This window comes from Saimiri boliviensis, chromosome 5 (genome assembly GCF_048565385.1).
Source record: "Saimiri boliviensis isolate mSaiBol1 chromosome 5, mSaiBol1.pri, whole genome shotgun sequence".
NCBI lineage: Eukaryota > Metazoa > Chordata > Mammalia > Primates > Cebidae > Saimiri > Saimiri boliviensis.
Genome location: NC_133453.1, coordinates 128,465,662 through 128,493,453, shown reverse-complemented (window position 1 = coordinate 128,493,453; position 27,792 = coordinate 128,465,662). Strand labels below are relative to the sequence as shown.

The 27,792-nt window shown below is 42.5% G+C and overlaps 1 protein-coding gene across 1 annotated transcript in view; it reads right to left on the bottom strand.

The window, feature by feature from the left end:
* BNC1 (basonuclin zinc finger protein 1) overlaps window positions 1-27,361 on the bottom strand; it is a 30,246-nt gene extending 2,885 nt beyond the window's left edge. Inside the window, exons 1-4 of the mRNA XM_039479981.2 lie at window positions 27,263-27,361; window positions 10,567-10,666; window positions 9,252-9,487; window positions 4,769-6,630 (exon numbers count right to left, since the gene is read on the bottom strand). Of these exons, the coding sequence (XP_039335915.1) occupies window positions 4,769-6,630; window positions 9,252-9,487; window positions 10,567-10,666; window positions 27,263-27,361 (2,297 nt within the window). The remainder of the gene's footprint in view (window positions 1-4,768; window positions 6,631-9,251; window positions 9,488-10,566; window positions 10,667-27,262) is intronic.
* Between the last annotated feature and the right edge of the window lie 431 nt (window positions 27,362-27,792).

Below are 27,792 nucleotides of genomic sequence, written 5' to 3'. Positions count from 1 at the left end.
CCACTAGCCATACACGGATACTGAGCACCTGAAATGTGACTAGTGTCATATGTTGCAAGGATAATATTTTGGATATACTAAATTAAATGTTGTTAAATTTTAACACATCTGCTTTTTATTTTTACTTTTTTACAGTGGCTATTAGACTATTTAAAATTTCCTGTGAAGCTTGCATTGTATTTCTATTGGATAGTGTTAGTCTAGGGTACTGACATACACTTCATCCTAAAAGTTCTACAAGTGTGGGTAAGAATCTGATTGGCTAGAATTGTGCATGTAGTTTAGTTCATATTTGTAATGTTTCACTATCCTATACCAGACAGAAGTTTTGCAAATGCAGCAGAATAAGCATACCACCAATCTTCTACCCAATGATTACTCTTGAAGGGCAGATAATGAGTATCCATTATGACACATGCCTTTTAGTCATATGTTATCATTTGGAAGTAACCTGTAAATCAATGTTGCTCTTCCTTAGAAATCCTCTGCTAACTTTTGACAGGAAAAAACAATCCTTACCAAGGGGGTTACAATCTTACAGGTGACAGGACAATTATTCCAAATAGAGAAAATACTCCCCCAATACATATCAGAATGTATGGCAGGGTCAAGTTGGGGAAAACATCTTCACCAAAATAAGAATTGAATTTTCTAAATCCCCAAAGACACGTGTGTGGGAAGCTAATCATGTTTTATAAAATGTATAAAATTTACAGTTCAACAGTTCATGCACAATTCTGTCTTCTATTCCCTTACACATGTTTTCTGGACATAATCACAATTTTACTCCCAGATAACATACTTTGCAAGCAGCCCTTCTTAACTCCAACTCTGCCCTGTGATTATGTCAGCCTTCTGGGTTTAAGGGGCTGGTATGTGCTAGCAGAAAACCAGACACTGGGTTGACATACAGGTTCCAGTACATACAGGTGATTAAAAAGAAAGACAAGCACGTTTATTGGAACCTAGTTCAGAAAGGTCCCTACTGCAACAAAGCAAACCTCTGGGCCTCATACCCAACTCCTGAGTATTCCATGCATACTAATAGCTAACTTGTGGGCTCTCTCACCCCTCTCAAGCCTTAAAAGTGCCATGTCCCGGCCAGGCACGGTGGCTCAAGCCTGTAATCCCAGCACTTTCGGAGGCCAAGGCAGGTGGATCACAAGGTCAGGAGATCAAGACCATCCTGGTCAACATGGTGAAACCCCGTCTCTACTAAAAATACAAAACATTAGCTGGGCATGGTGGCACGTGCCTGTAATCCCAGCTACTCAGGAGGCTGAGGCAGGAGAATTGCCTGAACCCAGGAGGTAGAGGTTGTGGTGAGCTGAGATCGCGCCATTGCACTCCAGAATGGGTAACAAGAGTGAAACTCCGTCTCAAAAAAAAAAAAAAAAAAAAAAAAAAAAAGCCATGTCCCCTAAGACCAGTAACTACTACAACTGTAAAAACCCTGTGAATCATGTACCAGGCTTTCAGTTTCTAGGGCTTTGCTAATCCTGTACACAGTGCTCATGTCTCCATCTCTTCCTTCAATCTCTACCTCTCTCCTCCAACTCTTCCTCTTGGCTTCTATTTTGATTAGTTGAGACCAGTGGTTCTCAGAGTGTGGTCTGAGCACCCCTAGTGGTTCCTGAGGCACTTTTGGGGAGTTCTGGAAGTCAGAGTTTCATAATTCTAAGATATTATTTGCCTTTTTCACTTTCATTGTCCCATGAGTCAGTTTTTCAGAGGCTACGTGACATGATTTTGCAACAGAGCATATGCAGAAGCAGATATGAGAATGTAGTTGTCTTTACAAAGTCAGACATTAATGAGATTTACAAAAATGTAAAACAAAGCCACTCATCTCACTAAAATTTTGCTTTTGGAAAATGTAGTTTTAAAATAAACATATGTTAATATATAAAGTTGAATTTTTTAATTTCTAAAATAAATTTTGATAGATATAACCCAAATAGAGAGCAGCTCTTGAGTAACCTTAGGTTTAAGTATTTGTAAAGGGGTTATAAAATGAAAATGTTTCAGAGTTACTGCTGTAGACATACTCCTTCGTCCAGGAAGCTTTCCTTAACTTCGCAAGGTGCCCTCCCATGTACCCACAACAGCCTACATTTCTCCATTGCAGAAGTCATCATATTCAACTGTAATTGCCTGTTTCTGGTCTGTCTCCCCCACTACAGTGGGCAGGGATTATGTCTTCAGCACCTAACATAGAAAGTTCTTAATATTCATGGGGTAAATAAGCATCCAGGGTGCTGTCCTAGTCCCTTCCTGATGGGTCTTGCTAACTGTTGCTGGCAGTAGCAGTGGCTCAAAGAGAAGTTAGCTGTCCCTACAGCAACGCAGTTCTCAATCTCTCAGTCTTACTCAATCTCTCTAAATGGTTAGGTCTGGGCCTGCCCAAAAAGTCCTATAATACTGTTACTTAAATCATAGATTCTAGGTAAAATGCATTTCAAGTTCTAGACTACTGGAATTAGTGGTTTTAATTTAGAATGCAAGATGCTTTCCTGTTGTGGCAATTGGGAAGGGCTCAGATCTATTAATGCAAATAGGTCAGAACATAAATATTAAATCTATGAAAAAGAAGTATCAAATTAAGAAAGTATCTGAATCCAATATGCCTTCTAATTTAGTAGATATTGTAGGCTACAACAGTATCATAAATATCAAGGATAATATGACCAACATAACTGTCTCTTTATAACAGCTTACTCATGAACAAACACTCCTCTCCTCTTGGAGGCTAAAGGAGGACTGGTTCACTAATTAGGGTACCTTGGTGGTTTGGTTCAATATCCTATCAGTAGAAACATTGATTTAATATAAACATTTAACTAATATCTCCTGTGCTGTATCCTCTTTGCTAAAGACAATGAGTATGTTTTTATGAGCCCTGTCCAGGAACGCATGTGGCAGTCTGTACCTTTTCACTGTCTTAACAAATTTGGTAGGTATTACAACTTGCACTAAATGTTCACGTTGAACTACTTCAAGTCAAGCTTGTTTCTGCAAATGTAGCATTTTAATATTCAGTGCACCATTAAGTATTTATCATATTGGATTTCATCAGGCAGTTGATCTTTTCCATAAGCCTCCTGGGGCCATCTTTTGGTATGCTTGCTCTTCCGTTTACAGGCTGGGGAGGAAGGTGACCTCAAGAGTGGTTAAGTGACTCAAGTTCATGAAGAAAAGCATAGGCAAGACGGTAACACCAGTGCTATCCCCACAGTGACGACATATGCTCTATAGTGGGGCACTTTGTCAACAGTTGGCCTCTATGTGTTTGTCATGAAAATTTAGGCTCCTTCAACCAGAAATCACAGTCCCTGAAACCACCTGCCAATCACCTTTATTCTTTTATATCTTAATATTTAAAAAACCTTCGATCAAGCAGTGATTCTTCCTTTTAAATGTAGCTGAGTAACTAGAAATAAACTAAAACATTTTATTCTATGGATTTCATATTATCAAATGAAATTGAGTTAAGTTTTGGTAAGCTATAATAGTAACTTAAAAGTTCCCTTCTCGGCCGGGCGCGGTGGCTCAAGCCTGTAATCCCAGCACTTTGGGAGGCCGAGGCGGGTGGATCACGAGGTCAAGAGATCGAGACCATCCTGGTCAACATGGTGAAACCCCGTCTCTACTAAAAATACTAAAAAATTAGCTGTGCATGGTGGCATGTGCCTGTAATCCCAGCTACTCAGGAGGCTGAGGCAGGAGAATTGCCTGAACCCAGGAGGCGGAGGTTGTGGTGAGCCGAGATTGCGCCATTGCACTCCAGCCTGGGCAACAAGAGCGAAACTCCGTCTCAAAAAAAAAAAAAAAAAAAAGAAAAAAAAAGTTCCCTTCTCACTCTATTCGAACCATTATTTATGCTTTACTTTATCTGCTAATGTGACAAGTAGTTCATGATTGCTTTTTTTTTTTTTTTTTGAGACAGTCTCACTCATTTGCCAGGCTGGAATGCAGTGGCGTGATCTCGGCTCACTGCGACCTCTGCCTCCCAGGTTAAAATGGTTCTCCTGCCTCAGCCTTCTGAGTAGCTGGGACTATGGGCACACAAAATCATGCCCAGCTAAGTTTTGTATTTTTATTAGAGACAGGGTTTTACCATGTTGGCCAGGATGGTCTCGATTTCTTGACCTTGTGATCCACCCGCCTTGGCCTCCCAAAGTGCTGGGATTACAGGTGTGAGCAACTGCACCAGGCCAAATTTCATGATTTCTTATCCCATTCCCTTGGGGCTGGATGTGTTTCTGAATTCAGAATTTCTCAGACTTTCTATTTACTGGAAACCACTAATTCCAGTAGTCTACTAAATGATGCATATAATGAAACACTGTTAATATCCTATAATTAATCCATTACTATCTGTACCACATACATATTTATAAATCCACACAAAAGGAGAATAAAGAAGATTACAAATAACCTCACATCACTTCAGATCAGGTTTTGTGGCCAAATTAGGTTAGGTTTTTGGAAGTAAAAATTTATGAATTTTTACTTCCAAAATATGGAAATATGAAAATTCACAGAACAGTATTTCTCAAACTGTGGCCCCCAGATACAGTAACATCAGCATCATCTGATAACTTGTTAAAAATGCCAACTCTTGGGCCTGGCCCCAGACTTAATGAAATGGAAATTCTAGGGTGGGGCCCAGAAGTCTGTGTTTTAACAACTCTCCAGGTGATTCTGATGCATGTTAAAGTTTAAGAGCCACTGCCTTAGAAAAAATGATTGCCAGAAGATGCCTTACCTGTCTCTGCTCCTGCGGGAGGGAAAGGTAGCACTACAGCCCTCCACTGTGCATGTGTGTGTTTCTTTGACATGCATATTCTTGTAATGCATTTTCACACTGCAAGCATTTTTAAAGGTCTTCTTGCAGATGTCACACTGGAAGCGATTTTCGTCCATCTGCCTTGCTAATGCATGCTGACCCAAGTGCTCCAGTTCTTTAGAATCTTCAAGACAAGGAAAAGCCATTCCCCTGTTGGACAAAGCATTGAAGAGTCCCCCAGCCAGCAGGCGCTGCTGCAGTTCCATGTATTCAGAAAAAGGAACTTGAGGCTCCATCCCAGGTGTGAAGTAGTGTTCATGGCCACCATCCTCGACCTCCCTTGGCACCATGATCAGCGTTGGTGTCTGCTCAGTCTCCCTCTCTGAGTTGTGTGTGTCCTGCTCAGGGGTTTGGCTGATGGCTCCACTGGACTCAATCACTGATTCACGATGGCAGGGCCTCTCTCCTTCTAGGAGAGGCTTTCCTAAGCTTCCTGACTGTGTGTGCTGCTCCTCAGATACTCTGTGTGACCGAGGACTGATAGTCTCCTGCTCATCTTCACTGACCACCTGCAGGGGCATGTCTTCATCTGAGCTGAGGTTGTGTCTTTTCTCATTAGCTATTTCCACAGCTTCTTTCTCTATTTTAATAGGCATACTGGACTTCCTAGATTTCTTCTTGGGAAGGGCATCAAATGGCATTTCATTTGAAACCAGCTGTTCTGGGATTGACGAGGACAACAGTGGGAGGGAAGGCAGCATCCCAGGTGTGTTTGCTACCTCGGCAGGTGTGGCTGGACTGCGGTAAAAAGGAAGGACTGGCTGGACTGTCTTTAGGTTGGGAAAAAGTACACCATTTTGCCCAATGTTTGGGAAGGCTGGTTGGCCTTTGGAATCCTCTCCTGAACCAGGGTAGCTGGGAGGAGGCCTATAGTCTGGGGATGTCACTGTGAAACCTGGGCACTTGTAGTTCTCAGAGCTGGCCAGGTTCAGGCTATTCCTGAGGTCTTTGTCCCGGTTATTTCTGTTCATTGGCATGTGCAGCCGAGGGTTGGGGTTGGCGCTATGGCGATTCCGGCTCCTTAAGGAACTGAACACCATGTTACACCCTTCGATGGTGCATTTATGCTTAATCTTCAGGTGGACGGCATTGTAGTGGATTTTGAGGGTGCCTTTGTCATAGAAGGTCTTCTCACATGCAGTGCAGAATACCCGGCCCTTCTTTGTACCAAGGCTATTCCTCTCTGGCTTCAGTTTAGCCTCAGGGGATAACTGTGTCCTTTCAAGCTTAGTGACAATGTTATATGAGCTGGAGTCACTTAAATGGGTGTTGTCTTTTTTAGTGATAGCATCTGGACAGTTTAAACACTGATCTTTTTCAACTTGAAATGATGTGGAACTGGAAGTTAAGAAGCTGCTGTTAGGGAAGGGCCCATGGACTTCCTGTTTGGGGTCCTGACTTTGGTCATGACCCTGCTCCAACATATACTGTTCAGGCAGTGACCCTATCAGTGCAGGAGGCAGAGGGTTGAAGAACTGGAAAGGCAGCATGAAAGTCATGTTGCTTATGAGGTTCTCAAAGGGGTGTATACTGCTGGGGTTTCCTTTGTCCACAGGAGTGGGAAGGCTAGAACTCCTGTGGCTGCAGCTCTCGATGAAAGCCCTGATATCTACATTTGCTGTGGAAGGTGGTATGATGATGGACTGCTCTTCTTTCTCTTGAATTGCCATGAGTTCAACTATGGATTTGGTCTCTCCAAAACGAAGGAACTGCTGCAAGGTGGCCACTTCTTCCTCACTGGTCATGATGCTCCAGTGATCCAACACCTTTCCTGATGCATCCTAAACCCAAACGAGATTTTAGAAGTGTGATCAATTTACAAGTCTTTATCCTTTTCTCTAAAAATGTAGTCCACTAGACTATAGGATACCTTTGTACATATGAGAAAAAGATAAACGCAGGGCTTCGGAGAGTTTAGTTAGTCCCTGTACACCCTACTCTCCCAGGCCAGAAGCTTTGTGCAGAACATAAGCTGCACATATATAAAGCAGTAGTGTTACAATTAGTGCAAAAGAGAGAAATGAAATATTACTTAAGCTGAAGTAAGAGAAATGTGGTGATTATTTTTCACCTCATTTCAGACCAACTGGTTGTCTTGTATTAGACATAATAATTTTCCCTATTAAATTAAAATATGTATCATTTGAACAATAGTAGCTTCCTTATCTAAAAAGGATAGATGGAACAATCAGGCCTAGATACAGCTCAAGTATTCATTTGTTGCAAGTTTAATAATCTTCCTAAGCAACTAACATCAGAAAACAAATGAACCTGTATTGATCTATTGCCCGTGTTCACAAAGCAGAGCTGTAATTACACTGGAGTGTTGGAGATCTTTCAAACTCTAGCAAGGCCTAACTTTTCCCAAAACTACAATAAATATTTTATCATAGAACATGTATTTGATGGCCTACTGAGATTTTTCACAGTGCATGTAAGAGTTTTGAAGATGATGAAGAATGTAACATCATAAATTTTTCATGCACTGGAGGTTGAAGGTAATTGATTCCATATTTTTAATCCTAACACTAGAAAGCAAGATTATTAGGACCATTAAATATTGATCTATGTCATAATGTAAGATAATGCTACTCTACATAAATCGTCGTTTCTAGTCTGCTGGGGGTCCTGCACCAGAGGTGAGCAAACATTTTTACAGGGAAAGATTATTAGTTTTTGAGTTAAAGAGAAGTGAGTACAAATTCTGGGTTTGCAACATACTAGTGAAATGACTTTCAGCATGATTTTGAGGCACTCTGAGCTGCTGGTTTTTTTGATTGAAAATGGGGATAATATACCTAACTCTTAAGATTATTAGAAGAGGATCTAGGTCTATAAAATTGTTATTAGTGTTCATTTAAATTATATCGCCTGTGGCTCACGCCTGTAATCCCAGCACTTTAGGAGGCTGAGGCAGGTGGATCATGCGGTCAAGAGATCGAGACCATCCTGGTCAACATGGTGAAACCCCGTCTCTACTAAAAATACAAAACATTAGCTGGGCATGGTGGTACATGCCTGTAATCCCAGCTACTCAGGAGGCTGAGGCAGGAGAATTGCCTGAACCCAGGAGGCGGAGGTTGTGGTGAGCCAAGATCACGCCATTACACTCCAGCCTGGGTAACAAGAGCGAAACTCCGTCTCAAAAAAAAAAAAAAAAAAATTACATCGCCTACCTCAGTAAGACTGACATCTATGTTGGTCTTGGAAATATGTCTGCCTCCCATTTCACTGATATTTTTACCAAAATTTGGCATTTTCTAGTGTAATGGCAAGAAAATACAATGCTGTAGCTGTTTCACATCTTAAAGGAATGATGTTTCATCTCAGGAAACATGTTATTTGCTTCTAAATACACCTTGATGGCCTCTCTGGAAATGAAACATGAGGCCTACACACTCACAGCATGATCTGGGAATAGAGGTAAAATAATCTGCAAAATAAAGAGGACAGAGAGGATTAAAGGCTTGGAATACTGGAGTAAAGAAGAGAATGTATGAAGAGGCCAAAAGAAAACTGGCGTATGGGGAGAGAGGGAGGGAAGGAGGGAGAAGCATATATATACACATATACATATACAGAGAGAGAGAATAAGCAAATGCATACATGAACACAGAAATATCATAAAAAAACAGAGCCTAGGAAGGAAAAACATCAGTGAGATGGCAGAAGGCTTTTAAAGAACAGGAAGGTGTGCCATGAAATTATACATTATTAAGTTCCCTTTCTCACTCCCAAACTCTCAGTAAAATCTGATACAAACAGCATCTTTTTTTTTTTGAGATGGAATCTCACTCTGTCACCAGGCTGGAGTGCAGCGGCATGATCTCGGCTCACTGCAACCTCTGCCTCCTGGGTTCAAGCAATTCTCCTGCCTCGGCTTCCCAAGGAGCTGGGGCTACAGGCACATGCCACCACACCTAGCTGATTTTTGTATTTTTAGTAGAGATAGGGTTTTACCATGTTGGCCAGGATGGTCTCCATCTCTTGACCTCATGACCCACCCCCCTTGGCCTCCCAAAGGGCTGGGATTACAGGCATGAGCCACTGCGCCTGGTCAACAGACAGCATCTTGTGGCAGTAAGTAGTTTGGGACTAATGAAAGACGTGGAGGCAGCAACTGAAATGGGGCAACTAGTTTATTGTGGAAGAGGTAGTTTAGTAAAAGCCAAATCAGAGCATATGTAATACTCCCATATCCTAAAGCTTCATAGATATTTTGAGGGAAAGCCTTGGACTCCCCGTAAGAACATGAGGTAGGGGCTTAGGCCATTAGAAAAAGTATTAAAGGGAAAGATGGCCACCAAGGGTGGTAGCATTGGGAGGTAACAGGGTTATATCAGTTATATGGGCAAAAATTTCAGAAAACACCCTAGGAGGACAATGGTCACGGTTACTGTACCTGCAGCACGTATCCACGGATATAATCCTGAAGGGTCCAGTCCAAGGCATGGAGGATCTGGAGAACCTCATCTTGCTTCAACACACTGAAGAGCCGGTCCAGTAGGATTTTTAGGCGAACGGGGATGGCCTGGGTCCCATAGAGCATAAGGCTGCTAATATCAAACACCACATTGGACTGGACAATCTCCACTTGGCTTGTTGGATACATGGGGGGAATCCTTAGCTTACTGAGAGCTGAAAAATCAAATTGAGAAAGTGACATTTTAAAAAGTTCTAATTGTAAGAGAAGGACTGCAAAAAAAGTAGGTTAGGACTAATTCTTGGTTATTTGTTCCACAGAAAATACATGAATATACAAATGATTAAATACCTTATAGCTATGAAACTTCAAATTATTTATAGGAACTTCTAAGATAAATGAACTGGCCTGAGACTTTTATCCCTTTCTTGTGGCCTTGCTAAGGAGAGAAATAGTCACAAAGAAAGAAACAAGGAAAAGGGGAAAAAAACTGAGGTGGCATGTGCATAATCAAGAGGATGGATAATCAGGAAGCAGAGTCTCGGGGTGAAGAATCTGGGCTTGGGAATCTGAAGAGATCTGGGTTTGAGCATTAGTTGTGGGGCTTGACATTTTCTAGTTTTGGCACTTGACAAATTAACCCCCTCTAAGGCCATGCTATCCAATGTAATAGCCACTAGTCACAAATGGCTATTTAGATTAAAATGAATTAAAATTAAATAAAATTAAAAACTCCATTCCTCAGTTACACTAGTTGCATTTCAAGTACTCAGTAGTGGCCACTGCAGAGTTGTCAGATTTGGCAAATAAAAAAATAGGATACCCAGTTAAATCCAAATATAAATTTCAGATAAACAATGAATGGGCAGGATATATGTACACTAAAAATATTCATTGGGACATATCTAGGCTAAAACATTTTCTGTTGTTTATCTGAAATTCAAATTTGACTGAGCATTCTGTATTTTATCTGGCAATCCTAGGCTAGAGGCTGTATTAGACAGAACAGAACATTTCCATCATTACAGAATGGTACCACTGAATCACCAGTTTCTACATCTTTACTTTTTCTTTCTTTCTTTCTTTCTTTTGGAGGTTAATAAGACACTGACCATATAGAGTAGTTAAGATTCAAGACTCTTTGAATCTTAGCCTGTTGCCTGGGACATGCTAGTAACTTACTAGTTAGTTTACTAGTTAGCTGTCATTCTTAGATATTAAATCAGTTTCTGAATAACTGTAAGTTACTTAGAGGTAACACTACAGGCCAAGAGAGGGTGAAAAATAAAGTTACCATGGGCCACCCATCCATGTTTGCATTGCTCACACTGACGGTGGTTTATTTTTCCGGGTTTGAAACTTTGGCAACTACAGTTCAGAGTACAGCTGATGGCCTGAAAAAGAGGAGAACACAGGTATGTGCAGCATGTAAGCGATGTGTGAAACATTAATTGTATTTCAAACAAAACATATGCCTCCATTTGGCAGCATTTATTGAGCAATATATGCTCACTGTGTGCCAAGCCCAGGGGTGTATATTGTACTCTTGAAAGATGAGCAGCCAGCCCTGCACCTGGAGACCATGAACACATTACACGGATATTCCACATTCAAGAATGAGCTTAAACATCAGAACTTTTTATAAGATTATCAGTTAGAAGGAAATATCCTGCACTGTTATTAAGGTCATAGAAAGGGTAAATAGTCATATTTTCACCAAATTTCTAAGTTGACCAAAGCAGCAACCCTGAAAGTATATAGAAGCTGTCCTGGAACAGGTAAAAGGGAGAATGATCTGAACTGAGAGTAATCCACATGTGGAATTTGTTCCCCCCCATCCACAGATAAGGTAGGAACTGGAAATATAAATAGACTTGAGAACATGTAATAGCTGACTACACTTAGGATGATTCCCTGACTCTACTCACTGAACTACGTGACTGTCAGAGACAGACACAGGCTGAACAAGCCTTGCATCAATGCTCCTTGCATGTTATGGTGCCATGTTTTATGAGGGGGTGTAGAGTGTAGAAAAATATAGCTGAAATTGAAAACAGAGATGTACGTGTCCAGCAAAGTTCTAGTATTAAAAACAAAGCTTTGGCCAGGCACGGTGGCTCATGCCTGTAATCCCAACACTTTGAGAGGCCAAGGTGGGCAGATCACGAGGTCAGAAGTTAGACCAGCCTGGCCAATGTGGTTAAACTCCATCTCTACTAAAAATACAAAAATTAGCTTGGTGTGGTGGTATGTGCCTGTAGTCCCAGCTACTTTGGAGGCTGAGGCAGAAGAATTGCTTGACCCCAGGAGGCGGAGGTTGCGTCGAGCCACTGAACTCCAGCCTGGGTGACAGAACAAGACTCTGTATATTTAAAAGCTTCACATATATTTTTAAAGATGAGTTTCTCAAAGGAGATACAGCCCTGAAGAATGTAACCTATTATTAAACAGAAAAAGCCCTCAAAGGAACTTTGTCAGTGAGGTGAGGTTCCTGGGAAGAGCTACTGGGTACAATTTGTATGATTCATGGGAGTTTTGAAACTGAGAGAGAGAGAGAGAGAGAGAGAGAGAGAGAGAGAGAGAGAGAGAGAGAGAGAGTGTGTGTGTCTGTCTGTGTGTTTGTGCATGCGCTTGTGCATCCAGAAGGATAACAAAGCCTTACAATTAAGGGTTTAAACCTCTAATCTGCCAATTGAGGGACTATGTGGCCATGTATGGGGGAGGGGAAAAGGAGAATCTGGCTGAAGGAAAATTCATTTTATTTTTTTGAGACGGAGTTTCGCTCGTTACCCAGGCTGGAATGCAATGGCGCGATCTCGGCTCACTGCAACCTCCGCCTCCTGGGTTCAAGCAATTCTCCTGCCTCAGCCTCCTGAGTAGCTGGGACTATAGGCACGCGCCACCATGCCCAGTTGATTTTTTGTATTTTTAGTAGAGATGTGGTTTCACATGTTGACCAGGATGGTCTTGATCTCTTGACCTCGTGATCCAACCGCCCCGGCCTCTCAAAGTGCTGGGATTACAGGATGTGAGCCACCGCGCCCTGCAAGAAATTCACTTTAAGGAGTGTATGATCAATGTTCACTTAAAAATTGGTTGCTGGTGGGGACTGTAAAATGGCACAGCCACTTTGGAAAACATTCTGGCAGTTCCTCAAAAAGTTAAACATAGAGTTACTATATGACCCAGAAATTCCACTCCTAGGTATATATCCAAAATAATCAAAAACATATGCCTACAAAAACTTGTATTTAAAAATTCATAACAGCATTATTCACAATAGCCAAAAAGCAGAAACAACCCCAACATTCATCAACTGATGAACAAACAAAATGTGCCATATCCATTCAATGGAATACTAATGAACAATAAAAAGTAATAAAATACTGATATATGCTACAACATGGATGAACTTTGAAAATATGTACTGAGAGAAGCCAGGCACAAAAGTCACAGATTGTATGATTCCATTTACATGAAATGTCAAGAACAGGCCAATTGATAAAGACAGAAAGCAGATTAATAGTGACCTTGGGCTGTGGAGAGTGGGGTATGGATTGAAGTGATTGCTAGGGGACAGTAGTTGGAGGGAGTGTGTTCATTTTGGTTTGTTTTCATCTTTGAGAAAAACAACTTTATTGAGATACAATTCACATATCATATAACTCACCCATTTAAAGCGTGCAATTCAGTGATTTTTAGCATATTCACAGAGTTATGCAACCATGATCACAATCTAATTTTGGAACATTTTCATCTTCCCCAAAAGGAAGAGGTACAAGTTTATGGTAGACACGTTTTCATTTCTCGTGGGTATAGTCCTAGGAGTGGAACTACTGGATTGCATAGTAATTCTTGTCTAACACTTTAAGAAACTGCCAAACTTTTCCAAAGCAGCTGCATTGTTTTACATTCTCACCAGCAGTGTATGAGGGTTCCGATTTTTCCACATCCTCATCAACATTTGTTATTATCTATCTTTATTATAACCATCCTAGTGATTGTGAGTGGGATCTCATTATGGTTTTGATTTGCATTCTCTTGATGGCTAATGGCTCAGCATCTTTTCATGTGCTTACTGGCCATTTGTATGTCTTTGGAGACATATCTATTCAGATCTTTTGCCTATTTTTTTTTTGAGACGTAGTTTCGCTCTTGTTACCCAGGCTGGAGTGCAATGGCGTGATCTCGGCTCACTGCAACCTCTGCCTCCTGGGTTCTGCCAATTCTCCTGCCTCAGCCTCCTGAGTAGCTGGGATTACAGGCACGCGCCACCATGCCCAGCTAATTTTTTGTATTTTTAGTAGAGACGGGGTTTCACCATGTTGACCAGGATGGTCTCGATCTCTCGACCTCGTGATCCACCCGCCTTGGCCTCCCAAAGAGCTGGGATTACAGGCTTCAGCCACTGCACCCGGCCTTTTGCCTATTTTTAAATTGGGTTGTTTGCCTTTTTAGTACTGAATTATACAAGACCCTTATATATTTTAGGTACACGTGTATTACCAGACATATGATTTGCATACACTTTCTCCTGTCCTTGGGTTACCTTTGCTTTCTTGATGGCATACTCTGAAGCACAGAAGTTTCAAATTTTGACTACGGTTTCTTTTTGAAGTGATGAAAATACTCTAAAGTTAGATAGTAGTGATAGTTGCAGAACCCTATGAATACACTAAAAGTCACTTGACTGTACACTCTCTTAAGAGTGAATTTTATAGTATGTCAATTACATCTCAATAAAAACGTTATTAAAAAACTGGCCGGGCGCAGTTGCTCATGCCTGTAATCCTAGCATTCTGGGAAGCTGAGGTGGGAGGATCACTTGAGGTCAGGAGTTCAAGACCAGCCTGGCCAACATACTGAAACCCAGTCTCCGCTAACAATACAAATTATTAGCCAGGTGTGGTGGCACACACCTGTAGTCCCAGCTACTCAGGAGACTGAGGCAGGAGAATTGCTTGAACCTCGGAGGTGGAGGTTGCAGCCTGGGCAACAGAGTGAGACTCTGTCTCAAAAAAACCAAACAAAAACCAATGACCCTGCTTAAAATACTGGTTAAATTTTTCATGATTTGTCTTCTATTTCTTCTGGACTAGAATGGGTTTGAACACAGCTGCAGCTAGGCATTTTCAGGTGAAGCAATAGGGCGGCATAGGGCTGTTCATAACTGAGGTGTGCAGTAAACAGCAACAGGATTGCCTAATCCATTCAAGAGGCTACCAAAACACAGGAGATGCGGGAGAAAAGGTGGTGCTCTTGTAAATTATACAGTATAATAGGAACAACTCCATGCAATTACACTGCCTTACTTCAATAATGCATACATTCTTAAGGGTGATGCTATCATCCCCAAAGGAACAAAAATTGATCTTGGGGAGTGAAAGAATTACTCTATGTATAAACACAATATATATACATACATAAACCTATATCACAATGGTGTGATACTAAAATTTCATTGGAGAGGTACAATTAGGAAGACATCTCTAGTATCTCCTTAGGTGTGGAGATTAATGAAAAGAAGATTGAGAAACACTGTTCTAATGCCAGAAATTATTTTACATTTTGGTTAAAGATTTTCTACTTGTATATACATGTACAAACGTATTAAATACATGAACAGTATACATCTATATAAGTATGCTTATACACATAATGATATTGTTACCTTGAATGTAAGTGAAAGGATAAAAGTGAGTGACGGTTAAATTTACATTACACATTGACAAAACAAAAATCCCAAAAGGCACCATTAACTTAGTTTGTAGTACACCTAAAATGTTGTCCAGCATCTCAGACTTGGTTGCAACCTTCTGAACATCAGCTCACGGATGAACCAATGATTGCTACATTCTCAACAGTATCAGTACACCTAGTACTAAACCTCTGAAATATTTCACAATCTAGATTATATAAATATGACCATTTTAAAGGAATTTTTTTTTTTTGAGACGGAGTTTCGCTCTTGTTACCCAGGCTGGTGGAGTGCAATGGCGCGATCTCGGCTCACCGCAACCTCCGCCTCCTGGGTTCAGGCAATTCTCCTGCCTCAGCCTCCTGAGTAGCTGGGATTACAGGCACACACCGCCATGCCCAGCTAATGTTTTGTATTTTTAGTAGAGACGGGGTTTCACCATGTTGACCAGGATGGTCTCAATCTCTTGACCTTGTGATCCACCTGCCTCGGCCTCCCAAAGTGCTGGGATTACAGGCTTGAGCCACCACGCCCGGCCTAGAAAATTTTTAAGAGAGAGAAAAGTTATTTTGGATTATATCCCTCAAAAATGCCATTTATTTCTTTATTGAGTTGGAGTCTTGCTCTGTTGCCAGACTGAAGTGCAGTGGTGCAATCTCGGCTCACCGCAACCTCTGCCTCCTGTGTTCAAGAGATTCTCCCACCTCAGCCTCCCAAGTAGCTTGGATTACAGGTGTGCCCCACAATACCTGGCTAATTTTTTTTTGTATTTTAGTAGAGATGGAGTTTCACAATGTTGGCCAGAATGGTCTTGATCTCCCGACCTTGTGATCTGTCCCTCTCGGCCTCCAAAAGTGCTGGGATTACAGGCGTCAGCCACCGTGCCTGACCGATATTTTTGTTTTTATTATTTATTTTGAGGTAGAGTCTCACTCTATTGCCCAGGTTGGAGTGCAGTGGCACAATCTCGGCTCACTGCAACCTCTGCCTTCCGGGTTCAAGTGATTCTTGTGCCTCAGCTTCCCAGTAGTTGGTATTACAGACGGGCACCTCCACACCTGGCTTTTTTTTTTTTTTTTGTATTTTTAGTAGAGACAGGTTTCACCATATTGGCCAGGCTGGTCTCGAACTCCTGACCTCAGGTGATTCACCTGTCTCGGCCTCCCAAAGTGCCGGAATTACAGGTGTGAGCCACCACACCAGGCACCATTCACTCTTTAAAAACAAGATGTTAGAATTATATGAGTAAATTCCCATTTTGCTTATTTGGAAAATAAGACCTGCTTTTTAACCAGAAGTAGAGATGTCCTTAAGCACATGCTTCTTTCGCTCCCTGAAGACTCTGTTCAAAAGGCTCATGCAACCCAGGAAACTAGGGGACTGTCTGAGGTTCACAGCAAAACCACAGAGGGAACAATTCCAAGCACATTTCATAGATTCACTCAAACTTATTTTTTGCATCTCTTGTCATGTGACTCAGCTTTTCTGAACTTTGGCACTACTGACATTTTGACTGGATAATGCGTTGTGGTAGGGTGCTGTTCTGTGCAATGTATGATGTCTGGTCAGCATCCCTGACTGCTACAAACCAGATGCCAGTTACACTCTACCCTCCAGTTGTGACCAAAAATGTCTCCAGATACTGCCAAATGCCCCTGGTAAGGGGCCTACAGTTTTAGTTTGGGGACAATTTTAACTTTAGTTTCGGGACAATTTAAAATAATTTTGTTTTTAATTCAATGAACGAATGCAGCTTTGTAAGAAATATACTTGTGGTTCTCCATGAATCCAATTGAATAAGGCTTAATAAAGCTCATTAAACATCTATGGAAATAAATCTCAGAGGAATTATTTATGAACTAAAAAAGCTAATTACAGTGTCTAAGAAAACTTCCAATATCAAGGCCCTTGGGTTTTTCCACCCATCTTAGAATTCCACGACATAGTAAAATTACAGCACCATTATCTAAAGATAAATGAAAACTTCTAAAGTGAAATCAAACCAAAATATTCTAATTACAGGACAAAAAGTACTCATGTAAATCAAAATGGGAAACTCTTAAAATTATATCCTTTGGAATCCATTCTTGTTTCATTCTTCAGAAACATAAAGCAGATGTTTACAACATTCTGAACTCATCAAGACGTGATTATTTCTTTTTGACGCATTCATCTTAATCAGACTATTTCCAGAATTGTTATTAGTCAGTTTGATTTGCTACAAATCAACATTCAAAATTCTGGTTTGCTTTTTTGTAACTATTGTTTGCTCATTCATCTAAAAACCACTGACATACCTAGTATGTAATGGAAGATTAGGTTTTGCAGTCTTGGGATAAAAAGTTATGACCTAGTTTTTAGGCAGGCTGTGGGGACTAACTTCGTCTCTCAAACACCCTATTCTACCTTCAGCTTGAAGACATGCTACCACAGTTCTCCTGTCAGGAGATGCTGAATTGAATTCCTGGCAATGGTCAGGCTAGGCACATAGTTATATATACATAGTATAGTATATATACAGATATTCAGTGCTGGACAGAGTAGACCTCTCATAGGATTTGAATAATTGAGCTCGAAATAAAAACTGTTGAGTTCAAAGCTGTTTTCATCTCTAACACGTGCAAATACTTTCATTTCACTGAAGATAAATTCAGGGGGATATTCTTGGGGGACTAACTGGAAAGGGAGAGAGGGAAAATAGACCTCTGGGGTTCCTAGATTCACTGCATTGGTTGACTGGAGTCATTTGGGTTGATTAAAATCAAATAAAATGTAAAATTCAGTTCCTTGGTCACACTAGCCACATTTCAGATGCATAGCAGCAACATGCAGGTAGTGGCTACTCTATTGGACAGTGGAGATACGGAGCATTTCCATTATCACAGAAAGTTCTATTGGACAGGGCTGAGTTTAATGGTGGGTAGATTAGCCCCAGCACCTGCTTTTTGACATGGTAAAGTTCATTTTTAACATGTGATCTATTTTAATCCTTACTACAATGCTGTGAAAGGAGAATTATTCTCAGGAAACTAAAATTTGTGAAAGATTCGTAACCTGCCCAAGGTCACACAGTTGGTGAGCCTTACTGAGCATTTATTACATGTGAGACACTGTATTAATCAGTGTACACGTATTATTTCATTTCTTCCTCACAACTACTCAGGGAGGTTAGATATTACTATCCCCATTTTATAGATTAGGAAGGTGAAGAACTTACAGGCTACTGGGATGGTATCAAATTTGGATACTAGGGGAGGATTATGCCTTGAAATATCAGTATTTGGTGTTAACTACAGTTATATTTATGGTTCATTTAATCCTTATTCGGAGCTAGGCATTATCATACACATTCTGCAGATAAGGACATTAAAGTTCCACACAGTAAGGAAATTTCATTCATTGAATAAGTATTTCCTGACCATTTATGAGCCAGGCATTGTTTTAAATTCATAGAGGTTAAAATGTTGAACAAGCCTGATGAGGTCCCTACCTTCAAGGAGCTTATATTCTAGAGGGCAGAGATAGGAAATGAACAACAATATCATTTCAGAATAAGGCAAGTGTTATGCAAGAACTAAGAAGAGGCTGAGTGCAGTCGCTCAGGCCTGTAATCCCAACACTTTGGGAGGCTGAGGCAGGCGGATCACGAGGTCAGGAGTTCCAAGACCAGCCTGGCCAACATGGTGAAACCCTGTCTCTACTAAAAATACAAAAACTAGCCTGGCATGGTGGCACATGCCTGTAATCCCATCTGGGAGGCTGAGGCAGAAGAATCGCTTGAACCTGGGAGGCAAAGGTTGCAGTGAGCCGAGATTGCGCCATGGCACTCCAGCCTGGGCAACATAGACTACATCTCAAAAAATATAAATAACAATAAAAAAAATTAAAAGAAAGCTATGCTTGTGAACTGGGTGGCATGGAGGGATTAGGAACAGGAGCAAGAATCTTTTAGATTGAGTAATCACCAAAAGCCTTTGAGGAGACAACATCTGAATTGAGTCCCAAGGGATATCAAAGAGTTGGTCATGTGCAGACTGGAGATGGAGGGAGTATTTAAGGCAGAAGGAACAGCAAGTGCAAAGTCCATGAGGCGCAAAAGAGACTGGGGTGTTTAGGGAACAGTTAAGGGGCCAAGTAGCTGGAGTGAAGTTGGTGAGGTTAACAGCAGAAAATGGGAATGAGAGAGGTGACAGAGACCAGTCTGCAAAGGACCTTGTAGGGGAGGTGAAAGACTCTGGATTTTAACAGAAAAACCTTTTTTTTTTTAGGGTATGAAATAAATATAATCTCCCTGTTAAAAAGATATCTCTGGTTGCAGGGCTGGGGAGCCTATGCTCCTTCCCCTTCACCTCACTGGGCACATTTCACTGAGAGGTAGTAAAACCAAGGACTGGCCTCAACTTATGTCTTACTTGCAGTTAAGCCATGTAATCTTCAGCTCCATGCCTTAGCGTCTTTGGCTATAACATGGGCTGGAAACCTGCTCCTGCCTACCTCAGAGGCCTGTTAGGATACCACAGATGGGGAGCTGAAGTGATCAATCAAACAGTGAAACTGTCACTGCTGCCTGCCAGACCCACAACAAGTAAGTTCTTAGGTCTTCTGGGCTCCGGTGGTCCAACTCTGCACCGAGCTACCAAAAATATCTAAGATTAAAAAGCCCCTATAAAAGCTGCTTCACAATGAAACATTCCTGGAAGAGGCAATGGAAAAACTAAAACTCCAAACTGACATCTAGCACTGTGCCTGATACTTGGTAAGCTCTCCATTGGTATTATTTGAGAAAATATATGTTTACTGATTATTAATCTTTTTCCCCCAGTATCTTTTTTTCCAATATGCCTTGGAAAAAGAATCTTAACTTCCAAGTCTCAGGTGGTGTGGTAAGGTGACTTAAGTACTGACCAATGATATACAATATAAATTACTGGGTGAAGTATTATAGAAAACTCTTCATAAATGGCAGCTGATTCTATTGTAAGACCTGTCTGCCTTTTCCTCTTCCTCTTTCTTGGAATAAGAACCTGATGGCAGGAGCTCAGATCCCATTTTGTGACTATGAGGCAAGGCTGAGGTCATACCTGACTATCATTTAGGAATTCTTTTAATTTGCAGCTAAATGAAGTTCCTAGTTTACACACTGATCTTCCTGTTTACTGTGGAGAAGGCCACGTAAAAACCATGTGGAAAATGACTCACTAGCAGAGATTACTGAAGTTTAGAGGCTATGGTCTTCTCTTATGTGTGAGATTTTAAGGCTATGCCAGATTCTCAGTGGAAAAAATCGTAACTCTTCAACCCGAAATTAAAGAACCCAGTCTGGCAAACCACAAATCATTTTTTAAAAGCCACCAAACTTTGTAACAAAAATTCTTCAGGATTTCTTCTTTTGAAACAGGGTCTTGTTCTGTCATCCAGCCTGAAGGACAATGATGCAATCACTGCTCACAGCAGTCTCCACCTCCTGGGCTCAAGGGATCCTCCCACCTTAGCCACCCTCCCAAATCCCACAGAGATACAAGCCACCATAACCAACTAATTTAAAAAAGTGTTTTTCATAGAGACAGGGTCTCACTAATGTTGCTTAGGCTGGTCTCAAACTCCTGATTCAGCTTTTTCTTAGTATTTTTGAAATGTTAAATAGAAATAATTGTTGCTAACATGCATATCAAAACCTGTCAATCAGGACACATAAAACAAGACATCACTTAAAGCAGCTAGGCCACCTTTGGTGTTTAGGTAGAGAGCCTAGCTTCTCTTAACCTTCTGTGAAACTGTCATTCTTACTCTTTCTGTGGCTGCAGAGGTAGCCCTCCTGGTTTAGGATACTGCATCATTCAAGGGTAGGAGTTAGTTCTTGACCCCACTGCTCTTTGGAGTTGCTCTCCTTCTGTACTTCTCACTTTTCTTATTAGAACTAGATTTGTATTTATTTTTTTTTTGCTCCCTACCTTCCCACCTCTGACTTTTCACTCACTTCTTTCACTTTTTTTTAAGATTCCCATTGTTTTTTCTTAATATACAAACCCACAGATGTACAACTAGGATTCTGAAAAATAGGTAATAAGGACAACTGAAAAGAACGGAGGTGAAAACCTATCAAGTCCTTTAATGTGAGGCAGCTTATCTGCAGCTGAGAGCGTCAGACTTGAGCTGACCTTGAGAAACACACATGGGGCAGATGTTCAACACGTCATGCCATCATCTTCCATTAGTAGTTTAACAAAATAATCATTTATTTAATAAGGTTTTTATTTGTTTGTTTGCTTCAAAAGCATCTACCATGTACCTGGTAACCATGGGGCGCTTCATGGAGATGCAAAGATGAGTAATACCCAGTGTCTGAGACTAGGGGAGCACATGTTTTCGTCTGCAAGAAAAGTCATACAACTGGGTTGGTCAAGAACAGCAGAGTCGAGAAGATGATTTGCCTAATATTAGCATGAGTCATTCACTGTGTTAAAATCTAGGAATTCAAAATATACTCAAAACAAACAAAACTCATTGACCACCTTTAGAAATGCTAGGAAACCAACTAACTATTCTCAAAACTGATCAACAAAGGAAAAGAATCAAGTATGTATCCTTTTCTATATAACCTGTATTTCAAGATAAGAAAATCATTGATGAGACAAAGATTCTCTTTGGATGTGGATCAAATAAATGAAGAACTAGAATATCACCATTCCGTAACTCCTAATGAAAAATATGACAACTAGGCCATTTGCCTCTGTACTGAAGGATACATACCACCACACATCTGGTGGTGTTGCCAAAAAATTCAAACCTGAACTGGATCAAGCCTTTTGCTCAACTCCAATTTAGGTATATACAGGAGACAGAGGAATGTTTAAAGGATACCACAAGGAAATAATCATTGAAATTCAGACCAGGGAACACTCTATAGGACAAATGATTCAGCTTTTTCAACAAATAAATTGCAAGGAAAATGTACCTATATATTAAAAAAGACAATGTATGGACCTTACTTGAATCCTGATTTGAAAAAATTATCTGTAATATAAAGTCTGTCAGGTAATCAAGGAAATTTGAACACCAATTGGAAATTTAATGACATTACAGTTATTGATAATTTTTTAGGTGCTCCATGGTATACTGCTCTGGTTTTTTTTAAAAAGAGCCTTTGTATTTTAGAGCTTCATATTATAATGTACATGACTGAAATTATATAATGCCTAGGATTTGCTTTAAAGTAATCCAGTGTTGGTTATGATGGGGAGGAATGGGTAGACATATATAGATGAAATGAAATTAGCCCAAAGTTGATAACTGTTGAATCCCCAAGCACATATTATCAAGTTTCATTAAGCAATTCTAATTTCGATTGTTTGAAATCTTCTATAGTAAACGTGAAAAAAATAAGTCAAACTCCTACTGTTCCCCAAATTTAATAGTTTGAGTGAGACAGGAGAAATGGAGAAGTCAAGGTTGTAGAGAGAGGCCGGAGAGACCTTCCTCCAGGTAGAAGGCAAGCTTTCATCTGTGCATGCAGGAAATACCACAAGCCTAGGTACAAAGTAAAGTTCACCATGTGCACGTGTGTCAGGACAAGGAGCCTGGGCCACAGATCTCTGTTATGGGCAGTGAGACCTACCTTGAAAGACAACATAAGGTGGGCCTGGGGTGTTCAGATGGGCAGCCAGGAGTCTCTTTATTGGGTTCATAGGATCATTAGCTTTCTAAATGATGGGGAGGCACTGTTTACCACAAACATGGCTAAAAGGGGATGTGGGAGCCTCAGAAACCAGGTAGTCAGCATTTGCAATATAAATACAACACTAAAGGAGAATGGACAAAATCTGGTTTCTCCCTGCAAATATGAGGATGAAATGAGAGACCAAAGAAGACTGAGGGCTTGGAAAAGGGTCTGGCAAAGAAAGGGGAGGTGGGAAGTAGACCTCCTTCAAGTGACAGATATTGGACTGAGTCTACTTATGAGTTTAAAGTATGTGCGACACACTTGTAGTTTTCTCTTGTTGCTTAGTTCAAAGACAGTGATGGGGAAAATACTTGTTCTTTTGATGTCTATGAATCAAAGTATAAACCCTGTGCCAAAATAATTTAATGTCTGTGCTTTTTTTTCCTTAAAATTATTAGTTTCAAAAACTGAAAGTATATAAAACAGCTGAAAAACATGCAAAGATTACCTTAAAAGCTAAGTCAAACATTTCTTCTTTAAAAAAATTTAAGAACTGTACAGAAATATAAATTATATGGATATATTTTTTTCCTTTATAACCTAAACTTGGGAAACCTCAGAGGTAATCTTTAGAAATCTTTGATAACAAAAAAGCCAAAAGATATTACTTGCATATAAAGGGAACTTTCTGAATGTAGTTGAATTAACCCAGGGAGAAAACAAAATACAATACAAAACACTTACACTTTAGCATAATTTTATCTAAATTACATAACCAATGCAACGTCAGTACTGCTGCTGATACGAAATAAAGACAAAATTGTGAACATTTCTATGTAAAATTTTGTAAAACATTTCTTTTGGGGACTTAGTGAAAACTAGGTTTTCAAAACTAAGTTTTTAAAAAGAAAAGATCAAACTTAGTTAATTATGCCATTATGCCATCCTGATCACGTTCTTCAAATTCAGCATGAAGTAGCATGAAATGTTAGAGTTGACGGTATAAAAATTTTACTTTCATAATGAATAATGCAAGAAGCAATTAGAGGAATACAGAACATGGACAACACTTCTGGAAGCTGACGTACAGCCAGAAAAGAATTTTGAGGTTTGAGTATTTGGTAGGATCACACAAATAATCTGTAAGTGAAGACAATCAAATGAATGTAACTACATGAAAAAAATGTTAGAACCCTGAATTAGAGTTTACCTGAGGCAACTACTTCCCTATGGACAGAACTGTTTGAACCTGGCCCTCACATTTTATTTCTCCATCTTTCTTTTATTTCACATTAGCTGAATGAAATTATCATTTCCCCAAGGCAGAGTCCTCCTGTGATTTGTTAGGCTGGTTTATAATAATGAGTTAATCCGTGGACAGCAACAGTGACAGTCTGTTTGCCCATAATGATGTGAGGTTTAAGAAGGCCCCAAATTGGTCCCCGGAGAAACAAGTCTGTTCTCTGTTTATACCTACCCTCTTTAGCTAAAATAGACATGTGTCTGTGTGGAGAAATGGTGCCACACTGGAATCTTGGAATTTCCAGAATTAGGAAAAGGACTTCAAAGAATGACAAGATATGCAGAAATAAGGTTTTCAGGTGGAAACCAGTTTAAAAGGAAAAAGAAACGCTTTCCAGATGCTCCTTTTGAGCAGAATCCAGTTATCTTTAACATCTCTCAGAGAAGTCATCAAAAATCAAGAAACAAAAACTAAGTAGAATACTTGGAATTAGGTAATTAAAAAAAAGTACTCACTCCCTAAATCTTGATTTTAGATAACCAAAAAGATGGGTGGCTCATCACTGAGATTTCACCTTAGCTAGCGTATTTTCAGTTCTTTCTCAAAAAGGACAGTTTCTGACATAAGTAACTCACTCTAAATGACATCTGTAGAGGAGAAAATTCACCCTGGGGTGAAACATACTCCTGTAAATAATTTGCCCTGTGGAAACTTCAGGACATCCCTTTTAATGGCCATATCAAAATAACTTCTGAAGCCATATACAGAAGCTAAAAGGCACTTCTGCCCCTACCCCATAAGCTGCAGTTCAATTTTAGTGACAAACTGAACTTTTAAAATGTTCCAGTTTATACTTATCCCTAGATACTCATAAATGACAAGTGTGTGCTTACGGACAATTACTTTGTTCCACGGGGAAACCTGTATGGCTTTTCTTTCTCATCGAGTTGGATGGTCTTTCCAACCTGATGATCCTGAGGTATAAAAAGTGGGCATGGGCCTAGAACGCAGGCCTAACTGCTGCATAGGGGAGCTGCAATAAAATATAAAATGGCCTTCTAGTAAACCTCATGCTTCCAAGGCAATTACTTTATGTTGGTCAATATTTCTAATGTGAATTATAACCATAGCAAATAGATCACTGCTTTACATCCTGGTGGATATCAACGGCTAAATAACAACTTTAACCACTTTCTGAAGGAGGAGAACGTCCCTAAATCCTTACTAGTCTGAAGGGACTCTATAGGTAGAGATGACATTTAAATTAAATTAAGCAGCCGCCTGAACATAATTATGAGTTGCCAAAGTGTGAGCAGCAAGTGTGCTAGGTGAAGATTTCACCACCTCTTCTCAGCATTTAACTACAAGAACATGTTCAACCAACAGTTGACTTGAAATAATAAGTTTCTTGGTGAAATTAAAGTTAGCAAAATTAGATGAGAAATCAAATGATGACTCATATCTCATTCGTTTTAACCATCTGAAAGTATGCCTAAAAGAATAAAGTTATTTCTCAAAATTCATCATCACAAAATGAATTTTCACACCTCTTTAAAGCACAAATCAAATCTAGTACAATTTGTAACGTCTGAAGTCATGTTCTTTTATATGATGCACAAAATTTTATTTTAACAAGGTTTTAATGAGGTGTATTAACGAATTTGGGAAGGCATCGTTGAAAAGAGAGTCAATGTAAATCTATCACTGAACAAAAGTTTTAATACATAAACACCTACTTGCAAACTGAGGGTCTAAGAAGATTCTTAGAATCTTATGAAGAGACCTCAGAAAATCGAATAGCAAATTAAAACAATAAACAGCGAATGAAAGGACACCAGAAAAAAAAAAAAAATCTGCCAAATGCCGTTTTTCAGTTCACTGACTGTCAAGTCAAAGTCTTGTCGCTTTGATGAAAAGAATATATATTTTAAAAAATGGTTGCTCCATCTGCTCTGCGGCCCCGTGCGGTAACACATGTTCTCTCTCTCTCCCTCACACTCTGTCTCTCTGACAGGGATTCCCAGGACACCGGTGGGGCCCCTTGCAGGCCCCTTAAGTGTTAACAGCAGAGGCCTGGCGGAGACCGGGCGTCTGGGCCGACTTAAAAGCCTTCAGAGGAAGCGGCGAGCACGGCCCTAAAACCCGGGGACGTTCCTGAACCCCGAGTGTCGGATCCCCCCGAACGCACACCACTTCCCTCACACAGTTAAGGCTGGGAGGTGGCATTCCATGTCCCTGCCAGCCTCGGCGCGGCGGCCGCCCCGCAGCCACAGAGAGATGCCGTCAATGAGAAGAGCACGTTTCCAGCCCGCGTCTGAGAAGTCTGGCTCGCACCTACGCGCCGAGGAGTCTCAGATCTCCTCCGCGCGCCTCGCCACAATCTTGTCACATCTGGCTGACAAATCCCGAGGAGCTCAGGCAAAGCCGGGCGGCGGCGGGGACCCCGCAGTGGCCGCAGTGGCCGCCGCCGCCGCCCGCCGCACGCCCGACGGGGCGCTCCCGAGACCGGCGAGCGCGGCGCCGGCGGGTCCCGCGGCCGGGCCGGGCCGTGGAGGGAGCTCGCAGCCGGGGGTCGGGGGCTTCCCGTCCGGGCGCAGCCGCGGGTTCCGCAGCCCGGGCCCACTTCCTGCCGCTCCGGGGACACCTCGGAGCGGCGGGCGCGGCGCGGCCCGGCTTCCACCCCGGAGCCCGAGCGCCCCGCCCCGTCCCAGCGCCTTCGGAAGGGCGCGCCCGCCCGCCGCGGAGCCGCCACGCCGGCCCGACCGGCCCCTCGCGGCCCGCGCTCGCTCCGCGTCCCGGACCCGGCTCAACGGCGAGTTTTCAGTCGCGGCTTTTATGGTTTTGTTTCGTCGTACAAAAAAGCTTGTCCCGCCGTGGCCGGGAGGCCCCCTCAGGGCAGCCGCCGGGCCCCGCAATCCTCCTCAGAGCGACCCGGGGCTGCCGCGCGCCCGGTTCTGCAGAGAAACAAGCCCGGGAGGAGGACCGCCGGCGGGAGGCGTCCGCTGCTCCACAGACTTCCGAGGTAACAGGAAAAAAGAGAGCGAGGGAGGCAGAAGGGGTGGACTCCCACAGGTGGGCGCAGCGAGTCCACCGCCCGGGCTGAAGTCTGGGGTGCGGGCGGCGGGGAGGGCGCCCGCGATTCCCACAGCCTCGCCCGCCCGCTGCCTCCGCCGCGCCCGCTGCCCCGGCGCCCGGACCGCTCGCCGGCTCCCCGCGCCCCGCCTGCCCTCCCGGCCGGAGACCGCGCTCCCTCCCGCCGCGCCTCGGGGCCGCGCAGGTGGCCGGCCAGCCCAATGGAGGTGGCCCCCGGGGGGCGGCCCTCGGGTCCTCGCGGGTAGCCCAGAGGCGTCCGGGCCGCCGCCCCGCGCGCACAGGGTCCCCGCGCTTACCTCAGCCATCCTGCGACCGCTGCGGTGCCGGGGCTCCCGGCGCGTCTCCCCGGCCCGGGCCGCCCCGCGTCCGCCCCGGCTCGGCGGGCGCCGCCGCATCCACGCTCCGGCCGTCGGGGCCAGACCCGGCGAAGTGGGCGGCTCCCCCGGCGCCCGGGCTGCGCGCGCGACGGCCGCCCCCGCCGCGCACCGCGTGTGCCCGCACGCCCGCCCCCTGCGCCCCGGGGACGCCCCTCCGCCCCTCCCCCGCCGCCGCGTCCCTCACGCTGCGGGCGCTGCGGCGCCGCCTCCCGCCCCGGGGCCCGCGAACGCCCTAAGTCGGCGCAGCTGAGACGAGGCCGTGGCCCCCGCAGACCGCGGAGACCTCGCCGGCGGCCGGCGCGGAGGTGTCTGCCCCCGCCGGGCTTGAAGGCACTTGTTGGTAAAAGACACAGACGTGTCGGTGTTTGCCTGTCGCGGGGAAGGGCGAAGTGCTCTGAAGTTCTCTGGCGCTCTTCTCAGGAGATGATTCGGTCTCCCCTCCTACCCGG